This window comes from Siniperca chuatsi, linkage group LG13 (genome assembly GCF_020085105.1).
Source record: "Siniperca chuatsi isolate FFG_IHB_CAS linkage group LG13, ASM2008510v1, whole genome shotgun sequence".
Lineage (NCBI taxonomy): Eukaryota > Metazoa > Chordata > Actinopteri > Centrarchiformes > Sinipercidae > Siniperca > Siniperca chuatsi.
In genome coordinates, this window is record NC_058054.1 from 25,138,008 (window position 1) to 25,154,609 (window position 16,602).

At 39.5% G+C, this 16,602-nt stretch overlaps 1 protein-coding gene across 1 annotated transcript in view; it reads left to right on the plus strand.

Annotated features, from left to right (window-relative positions):
• brinp2 (bone morphogenetic protein/retinoic acid inducible neural-specific 2) overlaps positions 1-16,602 on the plus strand; it is a 277,419-nt gene that overhangs the window by 158,620 nt on the left and 102,197 nt on the right. Inside the window, exon 5 of the mRNA XM_044219849.1 lies at positions 1,336-1,441. Coding sequence (XP_044075784.1) covers positions 1,336-1,441 — 106 coding nt within the window. The remainder of the gene's footprint in view (positions 1-1,335; positions 1,442-16,602) is intronic.

Consider the following 16,602-nt stretch of genomic DNA (forward strand, 5'->3'; position numbering starts at 1 on the left):
TTGTGACTTATCCTGTTTTACCATTTCGCAATAATCAAACTCCCCACAGTATGTGAGTTGGAGGAGCTGCAGACATTCTGTCCATGTGCATCTCTAGTTTGTGATCATGACTTTTCCCCTAAAACTTCAGCATTGTTGTGTTGCTAGCAAAACTCAGCACTGTCTGCAGACACCCAGCAGGAAACAATAACAGAGGGTCTCAACTAGTGATGTGTCGTCGCGAACAAGTTGGCTCTATGAGCTGGCTCCTTTAAGTGAACAATGGGAGAGAACTACGTTGTGGATAGTGGGGCTAAGTGTATAAATATGAGCAGAAATATTTTTTGTTTCATATTATATCATAAATTGAAATATACTATATGTGTCTGTATAGAGTTGTGTAATTATTTATTAACCATGCTATTTCATTAGTAGGGTGTTATTTTTGTTATACAACTAGGATAGTTATTCTTGATAATTCCCACTTTTTAACCATCAATATGACAGAATATTTCAATGTATTGCAGATTTGCTTTCATATTTATGTCTTGCAACAAATAAGAATGTAACTTAGGCAGTGACCAGCTTAAGTGGTATTAAATGAAGAGCCGTTTGGGAGCCGAAAGAGCCGGCTCTCAGAAAGGAATGGAGCCATAAGATCTTCAGGATTGTTGGAACATATTCAACTCATGCTGACACATCTTCACTTTAATTTGCAACACCCAAAGTGAAGATGCGCCTGTTAGCATCCAATTGCATCTTTGCATTAACTTTATAAGCGACATGCTGCCTCTAAAATGATTAGTTACTTTGGACTGATGCCATCAGTAATATAAATGTGTGTGAATGGGGTGAATGTGATATGTAGTGCTTTGAGTGGTTGGAAGACTAGAAAGGCGCTATACAAGTACAGTCCATTTACATAGCAAATTGTTGTTTGCTGCTATATCAAACACACACGTGTAACAATGGTTAATATCAGACCTCTATTAAAGCACATTAACTTAATGCAAGCTTCCCTTTGTATCTTTGATTTTGCTGCCTCAAAGTTTAAATCCTCTTACACAAACACCTGCGGTCTCCCTCCCTTCCACTGTTCTTCACGAGGCAGCTGGCACATTGCAGGCAGCTGTGGCTGCAGGTGTAGGAGTGAAGCAAAAGATGGCGATGGTTTTCTCTTCTGTCAGAGGGCTCTGCCACATAAAGTCCTCTGCCTGCCTTCACTCACTCCACCTGCCACAAGGTGTGTACTTGTCAGAAATGGGAACAAACATCTGCCTCATTCACTGCTAATGTGGCATTATAAAAAAAGAAAACATATATTGTAAATAGATCTGTCCTTCCTCTGTTTCCTAGGTAACCGAAACAAGGACAGGCCCTCTCGGCTGCAGTAACTACGACAGCTTGGATTCAGTTAGCTCTGTGTTGGTGCACAGCCCAGAAAATAAGATCCACCTAAAGGGTAAGGCTGGATAACACACACATATACATTCTCTCATGTATGTTTATCCTAAATTCATACACACACACACACACACAGACACAGTCACAGACCTGAAGAAAAGGTCCACTGAAGGTATAGGATTTTTTGCACACACACACTTGAACACATACATTGCTGCCACCTCCATCCACCAGCCTGCCAAGCCTCTCACCTCCAGTGTGTAATATTTGGCCGGGATGACCCTTTACTTTACGCTGCAGTAGTTTATATGTCTGTTCTGCCTGACTGGCTCTTAGTCTCATGGGGAATCTGTTATCTTACCAGGCTGTAGGTGGACCGTGTCCGGCCACACTGACCCGAACACATTGTGCAATTCAATTTAATGTGTGGTATAATGTTTTTCAGCAATACATACAGTACTATAGTACTACTATAGCTTCTGTATTTACTTTGTGGCAAACAAGCCACAGTGCCAGCCTCTAGTAAAAAGAAATAATGATAACATTGACTGTTAAGACGGTGTAGTCCCTCATTCGTCCAGGAGTGTTCCATCGTAGAAAAGGTTTCAGTCGTAGTCATCTGGACACTGTTTTCAGAATCAAGACGTTTCGGCTTCCATCCGGTAGTCATTCTCAATTGTGAAAATGGTCTGAGACCTCAGAAATCTTAGAAAAGATTTCAGTCGTAGTCATTTGGACACTGTTTTCAGAATCAAGACGTTTTGGCTTCCATCCGGAAGTCATTCTCAATTGTGAAAATGGTCTGAGAACTCAGAAGAGTTTTTCTGAGAACTCAGACCATTTTCACAATTGAGAATTGAGATGACTACGACTGAAACATTGACTGTTAACATTCAGCAGCGCCAATCTACCAACTCATTTCTGCATTTCACTAGTGAAGATCTGTTTATTTCTTGGAAGTGTGATATTTTTGTAATTCATGGATGTAATACAAGTATGAAAGAACTATTACTATTATCAATCAGTCAAAAGAAAATTGGGACATTGGGGGGCGGGACCAGGTAGGTGGTAATGCTGTTGGTAGTGGGGCTAAGTGTATAAATATGAATAAGGGTATAAACTATTTAAGGTTACAGTAAGGAGCAGCCATTAGCATGGCAAATTCAAAGCACTAATGGCCAATGTTGGTGAAATGAGGCTGTGCCTGTACACATCTGAGGTATTCTGCCACATCTGCATCAGCAGGTCGGCTTTGCTCCTTATGAAAGGGGCATTTGGAAGGAACTAATCACCTCACCGGTCAGTCAGGCTCGCATTTGCATCCACATGCACCCACACCTGGCATTAAGTCCAAGCTCAAACACTATGTCAATATGTATGTCCAGTATCACAGAGGATAGCCAGTGTGTACTTCTTGAATGTACAGTAAAACTCATGACACATGCATGTTACTTAAAAAAAATATTAGTCCAGATAAGTTAAACAACATCAGCAGTAACACACTGGTTTATATCCAGCATGTGTACCACTGATGATATTGTGTTTTTCTTGTGAATTAAAGCTCTACACGTGGAGAATACAAAACTGACCCAAAACTTTGGGGAGAGCTTGTGAGCTGCACACACGGCTATTGTGTTCTCTATTGATGGTTGACACGTATGCCAAGACGAAGCAGGAGGGGTTCAGTGAACGGTGAACACTACACATCGAGTGCATTTTGGGATCATTTTAACACTAAATATTGAGGAAAACAAATTTGCCTTATTTGCCAGATTTCCATATTTGATATACTGGGGGGACGTGAAACCCCCATTCTCCGTGACGATTGTGCTTCTGCTCCTTACACACCTACCTGGAATTCAACACTTAAAGGTGCACAGCACTTTTGTCATGGCAGTAAACTGGCAGTAATGGCCAATAACGCCATAGCAGTGTGTGTTCTTCTGTTTGCGCTGGTCCACATCACCGGGTATGTTGGTCCTGACATGGTTGTGTTATAAACATTCCACCTGCTCTCCCTGTTATCTGGAATCTTTGGATAAGATGTGGAGACTGAGACTGTTTCTAAAATATTATACTGAATTATTAATCTATATTAATAATTTTGATAATATTAATAGTTTTATTAACACAAATAAATATCTTTGATATTTTGCTAATAACCAAACCTGCCATACCTGAATCCCAACATCAGATATGTCAGTGATTCTCAATGACTGGGCCGTGACCCGGTACCAATCCGCACAGTATCGGCTACTGGGCCGCAAAGATGTTATCTGTCAAGAAGCGATCATCCATCCAACGCTGCTGTCAGTGGTTCCGACACGTTCATCATGACAGGTATTGCAAAAACACTGTGCTAACAAAGGAATAAGCTTACTTTTGAAGTAGAATTACATGATTGAACCAGTTTTTAACATACTTTATTGATTAATTTATTTTTATCTTGACTGAATGCATTTGTTTGTTAAAGTACACAAATGTGATGTGCAAACTTTAATCAGAATCAGAATCAGAAATACTTGATTATTGATCCCTGAGGGGAAACTCTTGTCACAGCAGCTCGCCTTTACGTCAGTGCACACAGGAATAGAAGTACTAGCAAAAAATATAATACAGGTCAGAAAATAAATTAAGTACCAAGTGGGTATAAGTATAAAATAAAATAAGTGTGAAGTACCAAGTGGGTTTACCGGTTGATGATAATAATACGGTATAAGGTAATAGTGCATGAACTGTCAAGTTAAGTGTAGCTTATTAAGGTTATAATGAGACGGAGGATATTGCAAGCCTGCTTGTTTGGTAGTGTTTTCCACCAGCATACTGCTTTAATTTTTTGATGCAGTTCTGTTCAATAATATAGCACATCCCCTGCTTCTTTCGTGACAGAGAAAGATAATCAATGACAAAGCTCCCGTTTAGGGTAATTGTTATTTTGTATGCACACGGAAATGGAATTAGTTAAATGAGCCACCTAAAGAGACTCCTTATTTTCAAGATGACAGAACAAATGTTTCTCCTTAGATGACCTCAACTAAATATGATTTGTTTGTGTGGAGGCTGATGGATCTCTATGAAGTTCTGTTGAATGAGTTTTAGGATAGTAGCTGACATACTGTTGCAGGGACAACCCACCCAGCTTATTATTTTCCCTCATTTAAGTCTTGTTACTGCCGGCTTTGCACATATAAGCGCTTGTGTTACCTACCAAATTCCTATCATACCACATACCAACAAATTTGGGCTAGCTCTGATTTGACGTTTTCTATTTTTTCTTTTTTGGATCAAAGATTTCAGTGGTCACTTTATAATCAAACAGTGGATTTTCAATGGGCTCTGCGTTTCTAGTTTTCATGGTGGCTATCACTGCTCATGCTAACTACTTTGTTCTCAGTTTTTCTTTCAGATGAACCGGGAAAAATACAAAATAGATTTTTTTTGTCAGATAAGCACATACTGTAACAGAACAGGTTTGTGGGAAAACTGTCTAATGGACAAAAAGACTAAAAGAGCATAAAGAAAAAAAGAGAATATCAAAATATCATTATCCTCCCCAGCCATCTGGCCTTGTCCTATCCTTTAGGAGCTATCATATATGGAATAATCACTAGTGCTGATCTGTAACCTCTTGCAAAAAGGAGACAAAGGGGGCCAAACTTTCTAGTCTTTGAGACTGTACCTAATCCCAAATGTAAGATATCACACATATCATTGAGCCACTACTTCACAGTTAGTACTTCAGATGTCTCCAATGCTGAAGTATAATTTGTTTTTCTATTGTAAGGCCAAAGGCAATAGTGTTGTTTGAATGCAGTCAGTGTGCCATGTGCTTCTGAAATGATGAGTATTATCAGCATGGGATCTGGCTGCAGTGTGGCATCTAACAAAGTAAAAAAAAAAAAAAAAGCTTGGTTCAGAGCAGTAACTCTATGTAAAACCTTGAATTGGATTAGGCATTGTGAGGCATTTTTCTTACATGTATGAATGTGTTTTAGACTTCATTTAGACGTCATTACACATATCTTCAGGTATTAATACACAACAAGTATCTGTGACTAATTAGGCAACAAAGTTAAAGCTGTGCTAATAAACATGTTTATATTAACAATCTGTCAATTGATGTTATGTGGAATGTGACATGTGTCATTCGTAGAGATGAACCCACAGAGAATTATCACTCAATTCTGCAGTCCCCCTCAGCCCTAGGGAGCATTTTGGCAACTTTCAGTGTATTGTTTTGGTTATACATTTTTACTGTTTGGTTCAGTCTCACAGCTCTCATCAACCTTAGTTCCAGCAGCAGCGTGCAGCTGTTTTCAGTGAAAAAGCTGTAATAAACGGGTTCACCAAACTCTCTCAACTTAACCGTAAACTGCTCGTTTCAGCCTGATGAATACCATCTATTCATAAAGAGGTATGCATGCATGAGATTTAATTTTTAGCATAACTTACACCCAAGGCAAAATGTTCCACTTTGTTTGTGGACAAGTTTCTTGCACGAAAATGTTACCAAAGAGCAAATAGAAGAATTTCATAACGTGGTGTCAGTAGTGGTGTTAAAGGACCCAAAACAATAAGAACATATTAACAGCACAGCTGTCAACAATGTGTAATCAGAGCAGGGTTGTAATGAGAAAATAAAGAGGTAATAATAATAAAAATTGTAATAATAACTTTATTTGTATAGTACATTTCATGCAAAGATGCAGCCCAAAGAGCTTAACAAAACAAGATCAAATAAAAATTTTAAAAAACAACAACTACAGTTAAAGAATTATAAATAGTAAAGGCATAGGAAAACAAACAAAGCAAACAGAAACAGTTTGCTGGTGTCATTTTTTATGTTTTTATGTTAACCCAAATTAAATGTAAAGTTAAAAAAATTAAAATTAATATTTAATATTATTATTTATTTTTTTTTAAATATCAAGGGAGTGTTCTAAGATCTAAGGCCATAAAAATAGAAAGCAGCCCCACCAGATTTATTGTGGGACACTTTAGGTACTTCTAAAAGAAAGACAGTGAAAGATCTGAGAGTTCTTGTTGGGACATAAAGTGAGAGGCAGTCACTGATATATGAGGGTGCTAGATTATGTAAGGCTTTATTATGTAAGGCTGGTTTGACCGTCTGATCGATGCATTGCTGTGTCACAGGCTGGTCTTCTCTGACGCAGCGGCTCAGCTACTGTGCTGTAGAAGCTGTGGTGGAAGACACCGGATGACCAGTCAGTTGAAGGTAAATCACATACAGCCCACATGCTGCTTGTTAAATGCTATAACCGCTAACTGTTGTCATGCTACTGCTACCCTAACCAAAAGCTAAAGTAAGGTACATGCTAACGCCAACCACTAACGTTAATGGTGTAAAATCGTGGTGTTCCTTAAGACAAGGGTTGGCTAAATCGATCATACAAAATGATATCTTGTTAATGTCGTTGCCGTGAGACACGTTTATTTTTTTCACCGTGTTTTTCAGATAAAACAGACGAGTAAAGTGAACTGCAGGCTGCAGACCAGTGTGTTTACTCCTATCACCAGCAGCCCTCGTCCCATATCTCCTGCTGAAGCACACAAACGTTATATTTTGCACATTTATATTTCTGCAGATTAATAAATAGTTGTGGAACTAAATGTGTGTATAGTGGTTGTTCTTCTATCTGAAAACAAGTATATACTGCTATATATGTAAAAAGACATGTATGTAATGGTTATGCTTGTGTTACCATATTCTAATATTACAACACTCTGTGGAAGTAGTGGCTCTCAATTTCAGCATTATGCACCGGTAAGCTCAGAATTTTAAACAGGTGAGAGTGCATAGGTTAAAATAAGCAAAGGTCCTTATGCTGAATTGCAGGTGATGTGTTTAAAACAATAGAGTTATGCAGTTGTGTAATGGGTGTAACCTAATGGGTATAATTTGCCTAATCTTCCCAGGTCTTTAGACTGCAGAGGAAATGCACACAACAATGGGCTGACGGACCTTTTTAGTTCCTTGAAAAGTAGTTCCTGGGGTTGAAAGTTCCTGGTACTTTTGGTGGAAAAGCAGCTTTTGTAAGAAAATGAATTTTAAGGGCCTCCAAAGTTTCACAGTGAGTTATAAATAATCAATATTGGTATTTAGTACAAGAAAATGAGTTTAGACATCTCATTTGTCAGGTCCAGCCCTAGGGAAGTTTTATTTCTGGGTACATAAAGACATTGGTTGTAGGTTAACTGTATGTTTGCTGAAATTTAATTTCTTAAATGCACTCCCATATAATGTTTTTTAAAATAAAGTGTGTCAATAGTGGAGCTCCCCTCTTTCCAGATAATAATTATTATCAGATAGTGAAATCTGAAAGAGCCCTCTGCTATAGACCTAAAGTTTCCTTCTATTTACCAATGGTGTAATGTATGATGTGTTTGTTGTATGTTGATTTTGTAATGTAATTGGAGAAAGTGCAATGTCAAATTCTTCTAACTCCAAGCAATTAGCCTGATGGGTTCCATTTAACTGGAGTTTCAAAAAAGTCTGAAAAGGGTCTGTATTTAGGTGCCTAGTGTCTTACCAAATGATTACCTATAGGATAAACAAGGATATTTTGAAACAGGCATCTCTTTATAAAATATAAATATTTTCAAATATAACTGTTGAATGTTTGCCTCCATTGGTACTTCCCAGTAATTTCTACATTCCTCTAATTCCTATATGTAAATCTCTCCATTGTAACAGGATGAACCACTCTAACTACACAGCCTCTTTATGTTTGAGCCTTTGCACTGCTGAAAAATAAACAGTATCAGAGACAGAACAGTGTTCCATCATTATGTAGTGATGTGGTAGAAACTCTAAAGCGCCAACTGTACATTCTCCAGGCAAGTAGAGAAAATCTCTTTGTATTTTGAATGCTTGAATGCTCTACTCTTTCTGATCTCTGACTCTGATTGCATGCCTGTGTGTGTGTTGTGTAACTTTAGGCTTTGCCTGGGTGTTTGTGTGTGCATATGTGCTTTTGTAGCCAATATAGCGCCAATTCATAACAGAAGTTATCTCTGTACTTTTCCTGTAGAGCAGGTCGAGACGGTACTCTTTATAATATTATTTACAGAGACCCAACAATTCTCACCACGAGCAAGCACTTGGCAACAGTGGCAAGGAAAAATTTCCTTTTAGGAGGCAGAAACTTTAAGATACAGTGGTGCCTGACCATTAAGAGCTTTGTAGGTGAAGAGAGGGATTTTAAATTCTATTCTGGATTTTACAGCGAGCCAGTGCAGAGAAGCTAATACTGGAGAAATATGATCTCTTTTTCTAGTTCTTGTCAGCACACGTGCTGCAGCATTCAGGATCAACTGGAGAGTCTTAAGGGACTTATACGGGCAGCCTAGACGTAACAAATGTATGGACTAGTTTTTCTGCATCATTTTGAGACTGGAGGTGCCTGATTTTGGCAATGTTACGTAGGTGAAAAAAGGCAGTCCTTGAAGTGTGTTTTATGTGGGAGTTAAAGGAAATATCCTGATCAAAGATAACTCCGAGCTTCCTTACGGTGGTGCTGGAGGGCAGGTCAATGACATCTACGGTAACTATATCTTTAGATAATGAGTTTCAGAGGTGTCAAGTACAATATACAAATATACAAAATTCTGTTTTGTCAGAGTTTAACATCAGAAAATTGCAGGTCATCCAGGTTTTTATGTCCTTAAGGCATGCTTGAAGTTTAGCTAACTGGTTAGTTTCATCTGGCTTGATCGATAGATATAATTGGGTATCATTCGCATAAAAACGTTTCTGGAGTGTTTCTTAAGTTAATAATATTGCTTAAAGGAAGCATATATGAAGTGAATAGAATTGGTTCAAGCACTGAACTGTGCATTCATCATTCATTGGGGGCGACTATGGCTTAGTGGTAGAGCAGGTCGTCCACCAATCGGAAGGTCTGCGGTACATTGCAAATTCCACATAGAATTTTATAATAATAAAAATGTAATGGTAGTGGTAATATTAATAAAACAATAATACTGATAATAATGATAATAATAGTAATAAGACTAATAATATTAAATAATAAAAATAGTTATACAGTTGTCGAGCAGGAACATGGGAGCAGTAGAAGGCCTTACAGAGACCCAACAAATCCCACCATGAGCAAGCACTTGGCGACAGTGGCAAGAAAAAACTTCCTTTTAACAGGCAGAAACCTTGGGCAGAACCAGACTAAATGGTGGGCAGCCGTGTTAAGTTTTGAGGGGGGGGCCGCGCAATGTAAACCTACAATTTAAAAATAATAATAATGTTATGGTAGTGGTAATATTATTATTAATACATTTATAATAATAGGAGTTTAACATCAGAAAATTGCAGGTCATCCAGGTTTTTATGTCCTTAAGGCATGCTTGAAGTTTAGCTAACTGGTTAGTTTCATCTGGCTTGATCGATCTGATAGATAGGATTTAAACCAGCTTAGTGCATTTCTTTTAATGCCAATTGAATGTTCCAGTCTCTGTAATAGGATGTGACGGTCAGTGGTGTTGAATGCAGCACTAAGATTTAACAAGACAAGTACAGAGACCAAGTCCATTGTCTGATGCAATTAAAAGGTCATTTGTAAATTTCACCAGTGCTCTCTGTTCTATTACAGCTACTTTCAAGGACTGTGGTACATAGCCTGTTAATAAAGACAGATTAATCATATCCAGTAAAGAAGTGCTAACTAAGGGTAAAACATCTTTAAGCAGCCTAGTTGGATGGGGTCTAAGAGACAGGTTGATGGTTTAGCTGAATTAATCGTTGAAGTTAGTTGAAGAAGGTCGATAGGAGCAAAGCAGTCAAAATATATACCAGGTATTACAGTTGTTTCTAAGGTTCCTGTGTTTGAAGATAAATCAGTACCAGTTGATGATTGATGAATTTTTTCTCTAATAGTTAAAATGTTATCATTAAAGAAGCTCATGAAGTCGTTACTACTGAGGGCTATAGGAATACATGGCATAATAGAGCTGTGACTGTCTGTCAGCCTGGCTACAGTGCTGAGAAGAAACCTGGGGTTGTTTTTGTTTTCCTCTATTAATGATGAGTAGTAGATTGGTCTGGCATTACAGAGGGCTTTCCTATATGTTTTAAGACTATCTTGCCAGACTAAACAAGATTCTTCCAGGTTGTTGGAGCACCATTTCCTTTCAGGTTTTTTGACGTTTGCTTTAATTTGCGGGTTTCAGGGTTATACCATGGAGCTAACCATCTTTGTTTTATTATATTATTTTATTATTAAATAACGGTTAGATAATGAAGTAGGAAATTCTGAGGAAAGACTTAAATGTTCAAGGTCAAGTCTGTGGTTAAAACAATGAGTGGGTTTATGTACACGCTGACAAAAGCCAATCAAATCTAATAATGAGATAAACGCAGTACTAAGGCTATCATTTTCAACGTCCACATGACTATTGAAATCACATATAATAATTACTTTAGGACCAGGAGTGTTTTCCAGGTTGGGTGTGAAAGACTAAGAACAAGACTTTTGAATGAGTTATAATTTAGTTTAGGTTTAGGGTTGATTAATAGGGGTTAATTAATTAAATGAGAATGTACAACTATCTTTTTACAGAGGTGGGGCTGTGGTTTAGAACTGTGGTTTAGACTTAGCTCTCCCTTTGGTGGTGCACAGGCTGGTCCCAGCCTCTTGGCACACGATTCCACCCTTCATGTGGAGACAGCGCCCTAGTGGAGGAATCCTACACTTCCTCTGTTTGTAAGTTGCTAAAGTCTCTGCTTCGTTCCCCAAAACTGATACTTTTCCTCTCATGGTCATTACAATACATACTGTCCTCAGTACTTTATGTTCTTTTTGATATCCCTGTTTCTTTGTATAAATGTAAGCCTGTTTGCAACAGCTAATCAACAAGTCAGCAGTCTGCAGGACAACACTTTGAATTGTTAAGCCTCATGCCCTGTGTGTGTGTATGTGTGTACAAAAGTTTTAACATGGTATTAATATAATAGGCAAGCAACTTTCATTTAAATTATTAATTCTCACAGGTAGGGGTAACTGCTCTAATGGAAGCACAGAGAAGCATGTTGTACTGCAACTCTGCCTCCTGGTCACAACTCTTTGTGTCATGGTTTTGATCCACTAATAAACTCGGCCAGATTTCTAGAGATTTCTAGATCTAGATTTCTGGAGAGCTGCTCCATCCAAAGTGGGATGAACATCATCTCTCCTAATCTAGTCCACATTGTTTGTTCGACACCACCTCGACAGGCAGTGGCGGAATGAAGACATGCGGCTAAACATGTCATAACTGGTCAGATTTGGCAGGGGCCCAGAGACAACTACAGAGTCCGACATTGTCTTTGCATATGTACACACCAACTCAACATTAACTTTAGTGACCTCTGATTGGCGGGAGTCGGCTCCTGAGCAGCCGGGGGACGGTTAACAGGAGCTATCTCTGGTCGCTCCCCACCGGCTACTGGGAGCTGGCTAATTACAGCAGCTAATGATTGAGTTCCCATGGTGCGGAACCACGTTCCCATTTTACTAAGACTGAAAACTGACCAGATGCTCTATTCTGTTTCTGGGTCTTATTTTCATAGATTAGGTCATCATCATAGGTCATCATTCCTCTCTGTAATGATCATGTACGTGGGAACCTATTTTCAGTAGGGGAGGATATGGTGCATGCCACAGCTAACATGCATGCGCATATTATTGTTTAGAATGAACAACTGACCACATTTCTGTACTTAAATCTAAAGCTTGCATGGAAATAACATTATAGCAGGATAAACAATATTATCCAAAATATTGGATTTACAGGAGCAAAGCCGCCATGGCAGTGAAAAATCAGTGTAAATTCTGCATAAATGCACCTGGGGATGTGCAAATGACTTGCAGCCTCACCCTCACTACTGGATGCTGTGTCCATTTTTTTCATATAGCCTATTTTTTGTTGGACTATTTAAATGAAAGAAAATGCAATTTTTTCTGTGCCATTAACTTGCTATGGCCAGTTATGTTCAGCAGCTCCTTTAAATTTTTAGCTGAGGTGAAGGCATGCAGTCACATCAGGATATTTAGGTAGAAAAGCATATATATTTATCCTTCAAACTGACCATGTTTTTGTACAATAATGCATCAACAAGCACTTGAACAGATATTGCTAAAATAATTTTTTTGGGAATAAGCACAAGGGGATGAACAGAGGATTGATGATGGGCATAGGCCAGGAAATGTGGTGGCGAGAAAACCCAAGGAGTAAAACTCAGGACTGGTGCAACATCTCAAAGTGGCTTCTTGCTTAACTGCCCCGTGTGGTTCCTGTAATGAGAGAGAAGGAGGCAAGAAGGGAAAAAATGGGTTTGGAGGAGGGTGTTAAGAACTGAGACAAATGGGGGAGAAAGTATATTGTCATAGTTTAAGGTTCTGTCACATCCTGTTTTATTTTGTAGTGTGTTCCTTCCCTTGTGTGTTTTGTGGTTTTACTTCCTGTCTTTGTTTTCCCTCCAGTTTTGATTGTTGGCCCTTCCTTGATTGTTTGCACCTGTGTCTCGTTGTTTCACCTCCCCTAGGGTATTTAGTCCATGTCTCTGTTTTTGTTCAGTGTTGGGTCATTGTTGTTATGTATGGTGTGATTACTGCTTTGAGTTTTGTTCCTGTCTTGTGAGTGTCACTGTTTGGTGCACCTTTTTGTGGTACCTGGTTCCTGTGCCCAGTTCCCCAGCATTCTTACCGTGAGTTTGTTTTGGATTCGTTGTCTTCCTTGGACCTTGGCTGGATCCTGGATTTTTGTAATTTGCCTGCTCCCTAGTGAACTGTTTGCCACCTTTGACTCACTCCCCTGCTTCCACAACTGCCAGCCGGTAACCTATCTGCCTTTTATCTGTTCATTACCTGTGTGCCTACCGGTCTGTCTGTACTTGCCTGTAAACCGCATCACCCCCATTAAACACGATAGCCATCCGGCTACTTCACCTCATACCGCTTCCTGGTCATCTGCCTTTGGGTCCACATACCACTACACAGTACAGCATACGACGTATGTAGAAAGCACAGGAAATTGGATCAGGCAAGGCTTCGCCTGTGTTCTTGAACCAAAGTTCTAATAAGGGATAAAGTTGGTCTGATATTCACCAAATTTGGCATGCACATTGCTCTTATCATTTCGGACATATTTCACATTGGGTTTCATTAATTCCACCCAGTTGGCCATTTTGAATTTTGTGTGATTTTTGTCTGTGAAGACAAACAGCAGAACTAGCTAACATTCATCAAAAAAACAACCCTATCGCCAGTCAAAAACATCAATATTGGATGATCCTGCAAAAGGATAAGATTCAGTTATTCAGTAATTTCTGTACGTCTAATGCCAACATTTTTAAAATTCTTGCTTTGTACAATATCTGGGCATGGCTACCATATGGTTAGGGAAAAGATTGCGGTTAGGGGAAAATAAACTGATATGGTTAGGGTTAGGAAACTAAAACACTTAGTTAAGGTTAGGGAAACATCATGGTAATGGTTAATAAAAAAGTTAACATTAATTGCAGGTCTGTAACTGGACTCAAACACTGGTATCCTGATTCTCTACATGCCCGTCCAAGACCCCTACCACCATACACTTACTTTCCGCATTGCTACATATAGGGCACACTACATCCTGCAATGGTACTGAACCTTGGCATTAGATGTAAATCGTGAGATGTGTAATTGTCCAATATGGACATAATTCCTAGGGATACTGGGCTGATTAAAAAGACCAGCCACAGATATCAAGCTGAAACAATAGGCTTTGGTCCACTGGTGAAAGAACAAACCCATTTTGCAAGTCCACCAGACCTTAGCCTCCCTCCTGTACCAGGTACACAACTGTCACTTTAGACCTCCTCTAAGACCTCTCGGTGTACTTTCAGAGTCTCCAGCACACAGAATGGATGCCAAAGAGTAGAGGCAGTCAGTTTATTTGTAGCCAGGATTTTACCCTCTTACCTACCATTAGATAACTTGGCTTTAACCTTGTCCCCAATTTCCTCCCTATTGTATTTCTGCATTCTCCTGAAAAGCCCCTAGCACTTTCATGGCACCAGGTATTTAGTAAGTAATCCTTGAATCTGTCCGCTGCCTCATAAGCACCCTCCCACATGTGCCCCTGTCCATCCTTATTGAGGAGGCCCCTTCATACTGACTTGCTCAAGGTTTCATGTAGTCCTTGTACAGAATTTATAATGTACTTATTATAATCATAATATCAATGTATGTTAACTTATACACCAACTCACACTGTTGCTTGAATACCAAGCCTCTGCATGTTGAGTAAAGAATACCTGTGCCCTGAGAAAGGATGACTCTTCTCAATTGATCTTTACCTTAAGCCTACCCCAGAAAATTAAACCACTCCAACCTCAAAAACATATAAACAAATTCATTATGTGTGGCACACACGTTCGTAGTAATTTTAGTTTTCAACAACTATTCTGTTCAGGATCCCAATGATGGAAATATGAGTCTATAATAGATGTCCCTGGAACACTATAGGATTAAAGGATTTTATAATGCAAGCACAAAAATTTCTTTTTAGTCACAAATGACACCATTGCCTGGTGACAGCTGCTCGGTGGCCTTCTCAGAGGGACTCGAGGAAAACCTCTGACAGATCCTCCCCTACAGCACCCCAAACATGCCTTTAGAACTATGTCGGAATTCCATCAATAGCGGGAGCAGGGTCTAGGGACACATGCTGTATGACACATGAGCTCCTGCAGGGTGAGAGGTCTGTCAAGTGCCTCCCTCCGCTCAGACCTAACTCTGGGCAGTCACTGAAACAAATTCTCAGCACACCACCTGTCACTGTATAACACTGCATATATAGTAAATCGTTTGCCAAATTCCTTATCGTGCCTTCTCTGACATCACAGCCCTGAATGGCAGTCTCATATGTAAAGGTTGTTTAAAGAGAGGGAGAGGTATAAAGAGTGCCAGATGAAACTTCATCCTTTGAAAAACTACTTGCGTCTATGGAGGCATTTGCCCTCTTAACTAAAAAGCCTATAGAATCTAATTCACGAAGCAGGCCTTATCTATTCCCAACCTTACTGCCTTATATTTTGCATAAATCCACCATGTAGCTGGATCTTTGTGAAAGAACACAAAACTCATTGGAAGAGAGCACAAAACAACCCAGGAACCCAGCTGAAGAAAATGTGCATTTCATTCTTTGCAACAAGCAAAGCAGAAAGAGAAACAGAGAGTGTGTCATACAGCAACATCTGTGCCACTGTACTGTACTGTAATGTACAGTATATTGAAGCTGGGTCGCTGCTAAAGCCTGAGGCTCTGAGAGCGTGAGAACAGTCCAAGGGTACCAACACCATCTCCTCTAGCCAAGAGTGCATTCTAGTGTAGTGGACCAAGCACTCACTAAAGCAAAGGCTTTGAGAGAACACACACACACAGAGGGGAGGCTTAAAAGCTTTAAATTGCCCAGAATGGAAAGTGTGGTCTCTGCTGGAGATTGAAGATAGAAAGAGAGAGAACCATGGGTCTGCTATTTCTGGTCTACTGGGGTGATCTAAATCTGTGGCTGTTTGGAAGCAAAGCCTTATGGGTAATGACCCTAAAAGCCCCCACCAGAAGGAGACACCCACAGGTCTTCCCTGGAATTCATGGTGGGGACTGGTAACAGACGCCTGAAAATAAAAAAACAACTGATGAGATTTTTCACTGTTGTCAGCCAAAGACAAGACAAGACAGATGAAGCAAAGCTTTTCATCCATTATCTCTAACATCTTTTTAATCATCAGAAGGGAAATTGATCAGTCAAATCATTGTACTTAGTCACAGGTTTGAGGTTTCTATATCTCTATATAATAAGACTTTGTATATGTCACAACGGCTACTTGTGTAGGTGTAGTCATTTAGAAGATTTTTGCTGTTTTTCCTGTTTTTACAGTCATTAATATCTGTTATGTCCAATACTTGCAGTTCCCCACCTGCCATGTATTTGCCCTCAGTGTGTTCCCGCCAATCCCAGTCACCTTATCCCCTCACCCACCAGCAAAACTGTTCCCCATTCCCTCATTATTTCTCCTGTATATACTGTATACCAACCCTCTTTCCCCAGTCATTTGCCAGATTGTCTAATGTACTACTCAGTCTTAGCGTTCCAGCCTTAGTTTTTGTTTCTTGCCTGCCTGTTCCTGACTACAGCCTGTTCCCAGTTTCACCTACCTACGCCTTG